Source organism: Thamnophis elegans, chromosome 15 (assembly GCF_009769535.1).
Source record: "Thamnophis elegans isolate rThaEle1 chromosome 15, rThaEle1.pri, whole genome shotgun sequence".
Taxonomy (NCBI): Eukaryota; Metazoa; Chordata; class Lepidosauria; order Squamata; family Colubridae; genus Thamnophis; species Thamnophis elegans.
Window position 1 is genome coordinate 46805013 of NC_045555.1, and position 16110 is coordinate 46821122.

The 16110-nt window shown below is 36.0% G+C and overlaps 1 protein-coding gene across 6 annotated transcripts in view; it reads left to right on the forward strand.

Moving 5' to 3' along the window:
- The window catches only part of CPEB3 (cytoplasmic polyadenylation element binding protein 3), an 83331-nt gene that overhangs the window by 24329 nt on the left and 42892 nt on the right, over nucleotides 1-16110 (forward strand). For 4 of the 6 annotated variants that reach the window (XM_032232068.1, XM_032232067.1, XM_032232072.1 and 1 more), the window contains exon 3: nucleotides 14874-15033. In XM_032232068.1, coding sequence (XP_032087959.1) covers nucleotides 14874-15033 — 160 coding nt within the window. The remainder of the gene's footprint in view (nucleotides 1-14873; nucleotides 15034-16110) is intronic. The other 2 variants (XM_032232070.1, XM_032232071.1) reach the window with 1 other exon arrangement.

Genomic DNA, 16110 nt, shown 5'->3' on the forward strand with positions numbered 1-16110 from the left:
AGATGTGGAGACTCTAGAAAGAGTGCAGAGAAGAGCAACAAAGAGGATTAGGGGACTGGAGGCTAAAACATATGAAGAACGGTTGCAGGAACTGGGTATGTCTAGTTTAATTAAAAGAAGGACTAGGGGAGACATGATAGCAGTCTTCCAATATCTCAGGGGTTGCCACAAAGAAGAGGGAGTCAAACTATGCTCCAAAGCACCTGAGGGCAGAACAAGAAGCAATGGGTGGAAATTAATCAAGGAGAGAAGCAACTTAGAACTGAGGAGAGATTTCCTGACAGAATAATGAATCAGTGGAACAGAAGTTGCCTCCAGAAGTTGTGAATGCTCCAACACTGGAAGTCTTTAAGAAGATGTTAGATAGCCATTTGTCTGAAATGGTGTAGGGTTTCCTGCCTAGGTAGGGGGTTGGACTAGAAGACCTCCAAGGTCCCTTCCAACTTTGCTATTGTATTGTATTGTATTGTATTGTATTGTATTGTATTGTATTGTATTGTATTGTATTGTATTGTATTGTATTGTATTGTATTATTATTCCATCACTTCCTATGGCCTTTGAACCTGGTAATGACCAGAGTATTCTTTTAACTTCATCTTCCAGTACCACAGGTTCTTTTAAATGGGGAATATATTCTAAGGCAGGGGTTGAAACTCATGTCATCACAGCGTATAAATGACGTATCTGGACTTTTTTCTCCTTTACTAAACAAGGTGTAGGCATGGCCGGCACATGACGCATCTTGGCCGTGGGCTGGGAGTTTGACAGCCCTGTTCCAAGGGATCTTGGATGTTGACATCTCTACTATACTGCATTCAGTGACGTGCGGTGAGGTTTATGGCTGGTGAGGCAGTCTTCTCCCCCGACACCCCACTGTCTAAAGCGCTTTCTTTCTTTAGCCCGCTGAGCTCTGACAGATGGGCGAAAGAAAGTGCCAGCCCGCCAGCTCGCTTTCTTTCGCAGTGGACATAGAGGCGGGCAAAAGAAAGCGAGCAGGCGGGCTGGCACTTTCTTTCTTTTGCCCAGAGGCGGGCAGCTCAGGCGGGCTGCCACCTCTGGGCAAAAGAAAGAAAGCACCAGCCCGCCAACTCGCTTTCTTTACAAATAACTCAAGGCAGTGAATATATCCAACACACCTTCTACGTCCTATTTTCCACACAACAACCCTGTAAGGTGGGTTGGGCCGAGAAAGAGAGACAAGCTAGCTGGCTTTCATGACTGAGGTGTAACTTGAACTCACAGTCTCCAGCATTTTAGCCTGGTGCTATAACCACTAGATCAAATTTTCTTCTTCGTTTGTTATGTTCTGAATAGTAAACAATGTGACCTTCTGACTGAAAGTGTCCATTCCCAGTCCATCTCAATTTGCTTATGCCTAAAATATCAATGTGCAGTAGTTTCATTTCACTTTGTTGAGCCTTCCTGTCTTTGTATTTATTAAAAATTGCATAATCCTACTGCAATTCTTTCTTTGCACTTTCAGTTTTTCTTTTCCTGTATGGCAACATCGGCAGTGAAATTCTCAAAGGCTTTATCTTAGCCACATCATAAACACAATTAGTAGTCACAAAAATTCTCAGCTCTTTCTCAGTAGCATGTTGAGTGTCATCCACCTGAGGCACCCATAATCTAGCACATATTTTTTATTTTTCCCATCTCTGGAAAACACAGGAGTGATTTAACATTTCCTTCTGCTGCACAGTATTATTTGCTATCTTTGCTGTTGTCGTTAAAATGATCATCCTCATGCAGCATCTTCCACTTTGGTTAAGTGTAGTATAGATGCCTGTTTGTTTGACCTGGATTAACCTTTATGTGTGGGGTCTCCTGCTTGGGTTATTTTCTGGAGGAATTTGCAGGATTAGCCAGGATTGGGTATTATCATGTCCAATTGGCCTCGACACAGAGTTAAAACTGGCGCCACACCTCTGTGCTCCTTGCTCCGACTTCTTTGTGGCCTTGGGCATCACCTTCTTCTCATTCTTGTCCTCAACGAGGATTGGGTTCAACGGGGGCACCGAAAAGGGAGCCCTCAGCATAAGGGCTGTTAAATTATTTGAATCCCACCACTGATCTGGTCCATATGTGTGGTTTTGTGGTAAACGTGGGTTTCCAGTTCTTCATTGTCTACTAGCCTCCTTATGTTGATGTCGAGGAATGAGAGTCTGTGGTCGCTTTCCTCTTCACATGTGATTTTGATCCCAGGAAATATGTTATTGAGTACGTAGTGTGTTTTTTTCAATTTGGGAATGTTTGATGATGATGAAGCTGTCATCGATGTAGCGTGTCCAGAATTTTGGTTGGATGGTGGGCAGAGCTATGGATTTGAGTCGTCGTATGACTGCTTCTGCTGTTAGGCCTGATGTGGGTGATACCTTGTACTTGCTTATAGATTTTTCAGTTGAACATGAAGTATAAGTGTGGAAGCATAAATCCAGGAGTTTCATAATGGTGCAAATGGAGTGTTCGGTGGTGGCATCATCTTTGTGGGTACAGTGTTTAGTGAGTAGATGGTGTATGGTTTGTTTAGCCAGTTCGATGCAAATAGAAATGAAGAGAGCAATGACGTCAAAGGAGACCATGACTTCTTCCTTATTGATTTTGGCGTGTTTGACGCATTGGGGAAATTGTTCTGGGGAGTTTATTGAATGGGTTGAGGTTTCTTGAGTTTCCTCCACAGGCGTTTTGCTAGTTTGTACATCAGAGTTCCAAGTACAGACACAATCGGGGGCAAGAGGATCCTGTTCTTGTGTATTTTGGGGAGTCCGCAGAACCTGTGTGGAGGAGTCTTGTGGTTGCATGTGCATCTTCTCTAGTAGTGTTAGCTGTTGCCAAGCACCTGAATTTTGATCACATGACCATGGGGATGCTCCAACGGTCATAAAATGGTGATAAGTCACTTTTTCCAGTGCTTGTTGTAACCTTGAACGGTTACTAAAATAATACTTTTAAGTCAAGGACTACCTGTATTATGTATGTATCCATACATACAGGTAATCCTCAACTTCCAGCAGTTCATTTAGTGACTGTTCGAAGTTACAACAGCACTGACTGTCGCAGCATCCCCGTGGTCACGTGATTTACGATGCTTGACAACTGACTCGTATTTAAGATGGTTTGCAGTGTCCTGGGATCATGTTCATCACCTTTTGCAACCTTCTGAGAAGCAAAGCCAATGGGGGAAGCCAGATTCATTTAGCCACCATGTTATTAATTTAACAACTGCAGCGATTCAGTTAACAAATATGGCCATAATGTGGGGCAAAACTCACTTAACAAATTTCTCACTTAGCAACATAAATTTTATGCTCAATTGTGGTCATAAGTCGACCCGTAGAGCTAAAAGAAAAGAAATGATACAATTTACAGTCACAAAGATGACCGATGGTGTATTTAGAGGCATAAAATTGGGCAAACATGGGACAATATATTCACATAATGGTTGGTTAGGAGAAGTGACAAAAAGTTATGCTAGGGAAATACTTCAAGTTAGAACGGGTAAATGTCACCTGTAATTTCCTATATAAGGAGCTGTCTCCAAAAAATAGATATCTGACAACAGAGAAGTAGTTTCTTAATACCCCAGCAAAAGAGAAAGAAACACTTTCAGTCTGACTAGAGATAAATGCTAACAAAATTTCTGATATGTGGTGGAAGAGATATTGAAAGCTGATACATAACCCATTTGGAAAGACACTACAAGCTGAGCTACACTGTTAGGAACCAGGCTTAGACTGATTGGAAGACCACTGACCCAGTAAATCAAACTTTTTCAGAACCTGTCTGAAATCTGCAGAAGTAAATGTGTCCATACTTCTGCAAACAATTGTATACATGTATTTTCTAGATCGTTTCAAACAGATTTCTTATGGGGATCTTAGGAAAATGTTCTCTGGTCTCCTGTTCTTCATTTCTCCTCCTTTTTATCCATGCAGATTGGTATAGAAGCTGCCTTTTTTTTTTTTTACAATTTTTAATTTTGACACCACTGTTTTTTCTAAAATCAAATAAAGCCCACAGTCCTTTTTCTGTCCATCAAAAAACCATCATTTAACCGTATCTGTAAATAAAGGCAAACATATGCTTATCCTCTTCTTCTGTCATGTTTCAATTACAGATACTTGACCTTCTCTCTTTTGGCATATGAATCAGGCAGTAAGTTGAATTTAATTAGGAATAACTATCTTTGAAGTAAATGGGTCTCATGAACAGACATGTGATTGTTCTGTGAAATATATTTATTGTAAAAGTGAAGGAAAGTGACGATAATTTGAACAGCTTGAAAAATATTCCACGATTTAATTCCCTCAAAGGAAAAGGTAGAGAAAATTGATTTAAACTTCATTTCAACTTGTCACACCCAATAAACAGATATCACAGAGAAGTTACATGTATGTCCCAGGCAATATGTGAAAAGCTGGCGTTGTACAGAATGCCTAGGAAATCTATAGAATGTGACATTTTTAGGCAAAGTATGAAATGTCTGGGTTATTTTAATATTCAATATCCTTTTCCTAGGCATTGTATATAATACCTAGACATTGTGCAGAATGACAAGACTTATTTAGGCAGAGTATTAAAAAAGAATTGTAAAAATGAAAGAAGAAATGTAAAATAAAGTACAGGACTTTCTTAACTGAAAAAAGCAAGAAGAAAAGGACCAGTATTTAATCTATTTGTTGCAACAAAAATGGCTAGGATGGCATTTTAGTGGAGTGTTTTATACTTTGCTGGTTTACCTTTTAGTATTGCATAAAATACCTAGGAAATGTGTGAAATATTCTTCCATACTTTAATGTCCCATTTTTGGAATTTATAGATTTCCTAGGCATTCTATAAAATGCCTGATTTCACACATTGATTGTAACATTTACAATGCAAGTGCACTTTGTATATTTTTCATAAAAAGCTTAGTTATACACAGACTTTTCTTAAAAATTCTATTTAAAAACATTGATACTCCAGTTAGAGAGGAACAGGCCTTCTTAGTGGGGGGGGAGAAATGCCAAACCAGTGTTGCAAGATCAGGGTGGATAAAAATCGATTAAAATAATAATTAAAAATTTGATTTTTTAAATTTAAATTGGATTGTTTTTATTTTTATCAAATTTATTTTAATAAAATGCTTTTGATAGTTTTCTATTTAAGATGCATTAATAATTTAGTTTATTCAGCATGAAATGGAGCTTAGTTATGTAGCATGAGGCTGTAATATTCTGAAATATTTACATTTTTTGTAAACTCAATGAATCCAAACTCTGCAAGCTAAATAGGAAACCTTCATTTTGTTTGCAAATAATAATATTAAAGATTATAACTACCAGCAAGAATGAATCCTTACATTTAAAGAGCACCTGTCATTTCAGATCCATCATGGCAGCGCCTGTTAGCAGGCATTCGCTCACCTGCTATCCGCTACATCCCTCACCTTGTTGTGTCACTGCTACCTCACTAGCTGTCCCATTAAAGTGAATGGGACTGTTAGTGAGTCAACAACAGGTTAGAGGAGAAACTGCTGTAGGATAGAGATGGCAGTTGCTCTTTAAAAATCATGATTTCGATTGAGTTGATTTAAATTAAGCCTTTTTACTAGTGATTTAAATCATGATATATATCATATCCACTCTGTGCAAGATGAAGATAAATATGCACAGTTCTCTGTACCAAAATTATTAATGTTAGGACATTAGAAAAGTGAAAAGCACCATCAATGGAATATATATACATCAACAGAAATTTTAAGGCCATGTGTTGATGAGTGTATTGTGAAGAATAAGTGAGCTGTACACTCTACACACTGAAGAGAATTAAGAGGCTAAACTTCAAGATACTTGCCTTTTTTTGAAAGCAGTATTGTATAGAACAACACACACAATAGATTATGAAAACCAGAATCAGTTAGGTATAAAGAGCATATTTAAAAAATGGCAATTTGTTTAAATTTGGAAAACAAACATTTTACTTTAACATACATGTATTTTTTAATTGCTATCAATATACAGTAGTGTAAAATTAAGGCAAACAAAGCAGAAATGTCAGCAATTCACTATTGGAAATCTAAAATTATGAAGTATTTATGTGGATTGCCATTGAAAAAGATTTAAGAAAGGGACCACGATGTATAAAAAAAGTTAAAATTCAACGTACACTTAATATAATGGGATTTTATCAATGAGTAAAATATGAATTGTGCTACAAGTACAGTAGTAGGACTGGAATTAATAGACAAATTAAAAAGCAATGTCATTAAATCCAGTATATAACTAAATTCTGAAATCCAATTCAGAAATTAATTCTACAAGAGATGTATGCAGCTTTTCACTCAAATCGCTCATTTAACTTGTGATTATGAGAATATTTTTTTAAGAATGTGATTCAATTGAAAAGTCTTATTCTGGTGATCTAAAAAAAGATGAGATACAGGTATTAAACTTTGACATGATTAATGTCAAAGTTTGTTGAAGAGGAAACAGCATGTCTTTCGCCACAAAACATTTTGTACCAAACCTTAAATTCATTGAAAGAGTCAGTTGAAGTTCAGTTCAACTTTAAGGTACGGGTGTAATCTGCATTTTTGTCCCCGGTTTCCTTGCACATAAATCTAACGTTCTACTTCTCTTATCTAAATTAGGTCATAGATTGGAGAATAGTTATAAGGATGCTTAATTTTTCTTCTACCAGTTTGGTTTTGCAGATGTTAGCTTCAAAACAATTGATCCTGTCTCCAGAGTTCTGATTGTAAATGAAAAAAAAAAAAGAAAACATTTTAAAAGAATTAGAGGAATTTGATAAAAAATTTTTTAAAATCAAATCAGGTACTCCATAAGAGAGAAATCTATTCTCTATATAAATCTTAACTGTAAAAATAATTTTGTCCAAATCTAATTGATTCCTTATCTCCATAGCTCAACCTATGTTTGAGTAAATGAGTATGTCTAAAACTTCACCTTTACATACAGGTTGACATGATTATTTGTTCAATGACAAAAGTTACAGCGGCATTGAACAAAGAGACTTACAACTAGTCTCCAGATGTGGTTAATGCAGCACTCCTATAATCATGTAGCCTAATTATTAGTTGCTTGGAAGCTGGCTTGCACTTAGGACCGCAGGGGTGGTTCAACTCCCCCTCCATCTGCCTATCTCTCTCATCTATGCCCTTTTGGCCCCCTGCCTGCCTCCCTAGCTGACCTTGACTGTCTTCTTGCTCCCACTGCTTACCAAGCGTGTCCAGCCTGGTTCTTTGTGAGGTAGCTGCTGGCTGCATGTGGCTTTTTTTTGCCATGTCATGCACGGGAATTTCCTCAAAAGACTTGGGAAATCTGGCTTTATGTGGCCAGCAGTTGCCCCATGAAGGAAGGGTCAGGTGAGCAAGCCTCAGCAGCTGGAGCATCAGGGGCAAGAAGATAGCAAAGGTCAGCTGGGGTGGCAGAGTGCAGGGTGGCAAAGGTGTCCAGAACAATGTCTTTATATTGTTGTAGTGGAACTTTCTGGGGGCATCTGGGGATTGCATTGTGCTGTGCCTGCTGGGCTATGGCTTCACACCATGCTATGAGGGCTTCCAAAGGGGCTGCTTTGTGCTGCAATGCTGGGCTCTCTCAGAAGGGTAGAATTTTTCATGTTGTGTTGTGGCTCGAGGGCTTCTTGCAGCCCCAGAGCCATGACACGTTGGGAAGGCCCTGAGCTGCTATGATTCTGGGACTGCTTGCTTCTCTGCTAGGCGTGGTAATAGATGGGGAGATAGGGGTTGGGAGAGTTGAAGGGGAAGCTGTCCCTTACTTCGGAAAAACTGAGACTGGGACTAAGAGAGACAATTCGGGAATGCCTTAGATCATGGTAGATTCTCCGCTAACAACCAATGGAACTCAATTAACAATGGCAATGAGGATTACTGAGATAATCATTGCTAAGTAGTGATGTCATGATGTCACACAGCAGCATCACTTAGCACTTAGTTTTCCGAATCATTAGGATTTCACTGACTAATTTCTTGTAATTCACACTCTGATCACTCTTTTATCCCTTATTGTATATAAATGTGAAAGAAAATGTGGAATATCAAATATGCAAATCATAGCAGTATCTCTGTTTATCTTTCTTCTCTGATATTATTATTTTAGCAGTAAGATGTTTTTAAAGAAAGAGCTCACCTTTTCTATTTATTTTAGCTATTTTATAAAATTAATACGGTTTAATATAGTTGGGTATCTTTTTTATTATAAATGCCAAGACCAAGTTACAATAAAATGAACAATACATTAAAAGACAATATAAAAACGTGTTCACGTGGGGCGTGCTCACATTTGCGAACCAGAAGGGAAGGGAAGTGAATCTCACTGCTGGAGCTATCCTTTTACTTTTGCCATTAGTAGGTATTCCCTTAGTTTGGTTTCTGAGTATGATATTGTCAGCTAATTGTCACTTTCCAGATGTTGGGCTAAATTTCCCTGTGTGGCCTTCAGCATGTATCTTAATATTTTTAAAAAAAAAACATTTGTTCTGGAAAAGTTCCTAGTAGAAAAAATTCAATTCAAACTTTGTTTTGATTTTTTTAAAAACCCTATGTATTTATTTCTAGTACTTTTGATTTTTTTTTACATAAAAAAATCTTTATGACAAAATATTCCTTTGTATCACATTTCAAGCACTTAGTATTATATGATTTATTTATTTTTGTAATTATGGATTGGAGCTATGTACAAACTGTAAAACAATTAGAACAATTTTTTTCTCTTAATTATAGCTTAGAGTAAATTCTATCTCCATCCACTCTTCCATAGTCTTACTTGTTGTATCTCTGTATAAGATTTTAATAACAATGTCTGTAGACAGTATATGTGTGTGTCTTGACACACACAGACCTATCTTGGATCTGTATAAGCATTTCAAATCCTATCGTCTTAAAAACCTTTCTATCTTGATGTCACTTTTTATTCTAGAGATCTGTGAATTCAAGCATGATAAATATTGACGTTCACCAAATAATTCTTGCTGCGTCTTTAGCCACATCTTTCAGTGTTGTAATTTCGAACTGTCACTAACTAATGATTATAAGTCAAAGACTACCTGCACACATAAATTGAGTATTTCTGAGCTTGGATAGTTATAGTAAATTAAAAGTTTATTATTTACACACACACACACACACACACACACACACACGTTCAAAGTGATTGCCTAAGCCTGGGAAAAGATACAGTTGTTTAATTATCTTGAAACAAGATTCACTGTATACAGTCCTGCAGGTTCTGAAGCTTCTTGCGGAAGATTTGAGGAGTCATATAAGTAGCCCTCACTTAACAACTACAATTGGGACTGGCAAATCCATTGCTAAGTGATGTGTCTGTGAAGGGAGACATTGTGTGACTTTGACTTGGATTCTTCATTGATTCTGCTTGTCAGAAGCTGGCTGTGAAGCTTGCAAATTGTATATATATATATAACCGCAGGAAACTCTGACAGTTGTAAAAAAAAACTGCTGTTTGCGAAGTGCCTGAACGTCAGTCATATGAATAAGGGAACACTGCAGTAATCATATATGCAAGGGCTTGTTGCAAAGTTACTTTTTGCACCTCATACCTTTGAACCATTGCTAAACCAGGCATTATACTAGTATCTTCTACCTTTCCTGTAATTATACTTCAAGAAATTGCAATATAAGCTGGCCATAGACTGTAACAATTGACTGGTGGTGTTAGAATGATTTACGGTAAATATTTTTTATCAACAAACTAGTTCATAGTATTTAAATATTGAAATCCTGCAAATTATCTCTATCTCTCTGTGTATCTATATCTATATAGGATAGTTTTGATTATCATCAAAATAATTTGGCCTGGATTTAATTTGCAGAATAGGAAGTATTTATAAATGTTTTAAGTGATTCAGGAAAAAGAAGATGAGTAGGTTTTTACCTAAACCCGGGTGCTGAGCTAAATATAACAATAATTTATATGTGATTGGCAAATGCTCAGTCAGTTGTATAGGTCTAGGCGCATAGTCAAAGGAGTAAGAATAATGAGCTTTTATTTTTGTCCAACACAAAGTCAAAATTTATTAGTGTGACTTGCAGTGTTCCTGACAGCTTTCACTTTGCTTGTGGAAAGCCAACAGGGAAGTTTGCAAATTGTGATCCTATGACCATAGCTCATTGCAACATCATAATTGCAAGCTAGGCATATGAGTGGCCAGATCATGATCCTTTGACTAGGAGGAGGATGCAATGTCCACATCTTTGAGGATCGGTTATAAGTTTCAAGGTTAGTTTTCTTAAAGGCCCTATTCAGAGGGTTTATATGAGCACATTCCAACAAAGGAGTCTTTAATTACCTCTGATATCTAGATTCTGTCGAGATGCCTGATAAATTTAATAAATGAGTACAATTTTTTTAGTCAGTAGACCTTGAAATTACACTGGCTTAATCTCTTTCTCTTCGATCAGCTGAGGTACAGTTACCTATTACCAGACTGTTAACTTGGTCTCCTGTGCTTTTTAAGGTACGGTAGCTGTAAAGCTTGGATGTAGTTGCCGAAGGAGATTAATTAATAAGAGGGGACCTTAGGAAGACCATTTAGCCTATGTATAAAGCAAAGGAAAAAAGGAGAGGGGTGAATTTAGAGCACCAATTTTTTTTTCCTTTTAACTTGCACATATTCAAATTCTGTGTCCATTTTATGTTTAAAAACCCTCTGGAAAATTGTATGACTCTTAGGGGCTTCTGTCTTCAGTTCCCATTTGATCATTTAAGCAATTGTAATCGTTAAGCGGAACATCACTGTACTTTAGTTTACTTCCTCCTTTCTAGTGACTGCTTGTCAGTTGCAAAACGCACAAATTGTGATCATGCTGCAATTGTTATAAATGCAAGCTATTTTTTTTACACCATTATAACTTTGAACATTGATAAAAAAAGGCAGTCAATAATCAAGGATTACTTTTAAGTGTAATCCCTAGTTACTAATAGATTGCCATAGATAAGGAAAAAAAATGTTTTAAAGAATGGCGTTAAACTATAAAGTCAACTTCTATGTCAAAGTGATTAGGGAATTTCCTTTGATATATCTATCACCAATTGTTAAGCACAAATCCTGGAGTGTACAGGCATTTCTCTGTCCTGGAGGCACCTGCAATGAGTTTTGGCTGCTCCAATATTGTACCTGGCTCTGGGATGAAGCCACGCAGCCTAGGGTGCCGCAGCCTGTTCTCCTGCAAGTTCCAGAACTTCAAGAAGGATATTTACAGTAAAATAAGTGACTGATCGGTGATGGAGAATAGTGAGGAGGGCATGGGACCTAGTGGGGTGGGAAACAGGCCCAAGGCCTGTGGGGACCCATTTGTAGAGGATGGAGAAGATAAACGTGGGCACCCCTGTAGTACCTTGCAGTACATCATAAGGGCGAGTGGATTGATACACACCCCAATTTGGTTCACATGCCCATGGGAATGCTGCAGTGATCATAACTTCAAAACCATCTGGTAAGTAGTTTTTTGAAGTTACAACAACCAGTTATAACAACGTGTCCTGAGGAAAAACATAATAGTCTGGGAACATCTTGAGGCGTCTGATTGCTCCTTGTAGAAAAAAATTGATTATGCAAAAGAGTTAGTATGGTATATTCTAAGACAGGGGTGTCAAACTCGATTTCGTTGAGGGCTGCATCAGAGTTGTGTTTGACTTTGGGAGGCCAGTGTGGGTCTGGCCAGTTCAATGTCACTCCTATGGTTGGATTGGTTGTTTCACAGTTTTATGGGCTGAAATGACAAGAATAGGAGAAGAATTAGAAGAAGATCTTCCAGTCTTTGTGGTGCTATCTTGACCTCTTTCCCAAGGGAGGAATAGCTCAGGCAAATTTAAATTAGGTGGTTGGTTAAAGGGGCTTGTATTATGCATGAATTCACTTGTAGAATTTAAGCAGTGATGTTTGCAGAATTTGCCATTCGTACAATTAAATGTTTGTCCTATAGAACTTTATTCATTTCTTTTTAACAATGAACTTCATTATTGGCTGTTGTACTTTTATGGAAGGCACTAAAAAGTTAATTGGTAGAAAATTGATTTATGAATGAGGTTATCATTATGTTGAATAAAAAACTACCAAACAGAATGTTTAAAATATATTCATATTTTATCTTTTGTATATTCATGTATATAGTTCTGTAAATATACTAAAAGGATACATTCTTTCATGGTGAAACTATTGGTTTTAGCTTTTTTTTCTTTGTTATTTTGTTTGTAACAATCACAAAGTATTTTACGGGTGACTTGGTCACTTCCAGGAGAAAACATACTGTGTAGCTTGGATTTCAAGCAATAGTCCATATATTATATAATGTCTGGACTGGGAAACTCACAGGAAGTATTTTTCTGCTACAGTTTTAAACTTTTAAAGTTCTTTTAAAGTTCTAAACAGACAATGTAAACTTCTCTTTTATTGAAAATTTTGTACTTCTCTGAAAGTAGCTTCAGTGTTTCATGTTAGCATTACATGCATTGTACATTTAGGTAAACCTACTTTGGGTATAGCTGAGGCACTAAAATGTCTGGTTTTAGCCATGAAACAGTGGACCTCCATGAGGCTTCCCATTCACAAAAAACTGTTCCTCAACCATAAGTGTCCTGGTATGGTGGATCTTGACTAAACCTATATCAGCAAATATAATCTTAATTTTTCTAGTCGGTTTTTAACATGGCTGGGCAATGCTTTGGTCCAACTCTAAATAATGTTTCTAAATGCACGGAGACCTGAGAATAAATATGGTTATTTTAATGAATCACAAATAAGTGATTTATTAAAATAACCATATTTATTATAACACATTCTGCCAGAGAGACGTTTCTTGAGGAATGGACTCCAGCACGAGGCCAAAAGCTCAGAAGACTAAACCTCTGGTCTTTGTGACCATCCCAGATTGGATTCTGCAAATAAGTGTTTTGTTTACACTCAGAGATACCGCTTTCAGATCACATCCAAACCATTGTACATTCTTCATTTCTAGTCAGTTACGTAGTTAGCTTCATAATCTGTATATAATGTTTGTTTATACGAACAAGCTCCGTCTTAATCCTGGCAGGCATTTGCTAGGCATTTTAATGATCACTATAAAAACTATTCTGTTTGTATCAGTAGCAAGCTCTGAGTACTTGCCTACAAGTACTTTGATATTGCTGTTAAAACTTGGGTTTTGTGGCACCAGCACTCCTTTAATTGGGAATTTAAATGCAGGAAAAATGACATTCCCGTGATCAGACAGTTCAGATTTGTGGGGAATAGGCAAATATACAGAACAAGTATTGGAAATATGATAAAAGGAATAATTCCATGTATATTCCTTTCCAACAGTAAATAAGTTCAGATCAGCTACATGTTTGAATATAATTTGTGGAAATAAATTCCTCTCAAATGATAATTATATGCGTATGTGTGTAGGTTGTTGTGTAAATCAGATGGTTCCTCCAATTATACTTATTTTTTCAAGTTGAATTTGGTAAATGGAGCCTAGTGTTGTCTTTTCTTCTGGAAGATGAAAATTTAGCAAAAAGAAAGAAATTTGGAGCCCAAAAGTTATTAACTTTTTATTTTATTTATTTTTTAATAAAGTATAAATGTCCCTTGAATGTTAATTATGTGTACACTTTGTGCTTGCACTAAAAAAAATAAAATATTTTTGGCAAAGGTTTTCAAGAGCTGCTGCATACTGCTTATTCTTCTGTTGTGCTTCTGTGCATTTATCTGCTCCCAAGTTGTTTGCACAATTTGACTCTACCCAAGGGTTTTGTATCAAAATAATTGCTTTATTTTGCAAGCTAAATGTGTAGAGCTTTCCTTGGATGCAAACAGTATTATTTTCAGGATACATTTGAAATTAAAGATGATTTCATCGCTTGGTTACCTTTTATCTTGGCTTCTGTTTAGCAACATACATTGAAATGTAAAATTAATTTTGGTTAAGTATCTCTTTCTGTACAGTATTAAACTTCTTGTAATCTTCATAGAAACAGCAGTATGATTAAAATAATTGCCTTACGTTGCAAGGAGAAGGGGCAGAGCCTTTCCTTAGGTGCAAATGGTATTTTTTGTAGGTTATATTTTAAATTAAACTTATTTTATTTCCTTGCCTACTTTGTGTCTTGATTTCTGTTTATGAACATACTTTGAAATATAAAATTCATCTTGGTAAAGTATCTTTTTCCATACGCTATTCTTATAATCTTCATAGAAGCATTAAATTATATATTTTTTTAAAAGTAACGGGTTTTACTGTAAACTGTGATTTGGATACAGAAAATTGCAAGCAATATTCCATTCACAAAAATTAACTCTTGCATCCCACTGTTTCTCTTCCTCTAAAATGTTTTTATGCTTGAAAGAACCTCTATAATTGCATGATTTTGAAGAGGGAGAAATACAGTTGCAATAAACTTGAAATTCAAATACATGGATCTTGACACAAACTCATTTAATTGGGAGTAATCGCCTTCATCCCATTCTAGATCAGTTGACAATATCATACGATTTATATGTCAGTTGTTTAACTTTTATCCACTGTACACTTTAATAGATCATGCTAAGCATGTGAGAAAATAGGATATATGAATGCCTTTGATTCAGAATGCAGTTAGATAGTGAAAAAGTACATTTGTGCTAACATGTTAAAATAATTTATTTGTTAGAAAACATTGCATTTCTGGTGAAGGATAAGTATGGTCCTCCTGTTCTTAACATTTGTTAAAAGAATTATTAACTTGAGCTTTGTATATTTTTGCTAATCTTACAATAATTTGTGATGAATGGAATAAGTGTTAAATGATTGCATTGTTTAGTGACAATTTTGTAACAGTCCTTTTTTTGTTTTGTTTTGTTTTTTTCCTAGGACCGGAATCGGCCCTATGATACTTTTAACTTGCACTCTTTGGAAAACTCATTAATGGATATGATAAGGACTGATCATGAGCCTCTTAAAGGTAAACACTACCCTCCCAGTGGCCCACCAATGAGTTTCGCTGATATAATGTGGAGGAATCATTTTACAGGTTAGGAATATTCATATGTTCATACTTAACCTTAAAAGAAAATCAACCTTTTTTTCTGCTATAACATTTTGATGCGTTATTGCTTTTTTTTTTTTGCTAGTAAATACATGGCTAAGTGTTTAAAGCTACTCCTTGATTTTAGAATCTCAGTTAACTTGAGATGAAAAGTAAGTATACAGTTGGATTAATGATGCAGTTAAATGTCAAATCATAGTTTATAGATTGGCCCTTTTCCTCCAAAAACATATCTTGGATCATCTATTTTAGATTTACAGTCAAAGAAATAAACATAAAGTTAAAGCACCTGTTTTGTTTTGTTTTGAAAGGAGTGTGTGTAACAAACTGGTAGCATGTGCATTTTAAATCTTGTTAGATGGGCAGGATGCCAGAGGCTTTTGACATATATAACTTCCAAAATAAACAACTATTACAATTAACTACGAGAATCAAGGCATAATTTCTCATGAAAGGGCAGGCCCTTTTTCTACAGCTTTCCTTTTTAGTTTTAAGAACTCAGTAAGTATGCAACCTGGCACATGAATAAGAACAATCTTAAAATTAGAAAAAAAAAATAATCAGCTCCAATTCCTAATTCAGTATATTTCTTAAGTATAATCCAACCAAGGAGAGCCATAAACGGTCCAGAAACATTTACTAACTAAAACCTAACATATGTAACTTCTTTCTGGGTGGTGTACAAAGTCAAATCAAACAATTACAACAAATCAAATAATGTTCATTCCTCTAGAATTGAAAAATGTTATTAGTCCTTGCATTAGTGATATACAGTTAAAGGAAAAACACTTAATTTGCAAGACTGTCCAAAAGCTCTATTCCAAGTGCAGGTCAGCTAAGGTCATATGTCTAAATATGCAATTCACTTCTAACCCTTTTTAATTCTATGCATCTTGAATTGATTGTTTGAAAGCCAGTGAAAGATTTTTCATTTTAAATATGTTTGATAAATTCATACTTATTCTTTTTCATTTATTGGAAAATGGAATTATTTCAGAGTCTTTAAAAATTTGAGAGGTAATTGAGCATTGTGCAAAGGTTCTTAAAATTAAACATTACTTA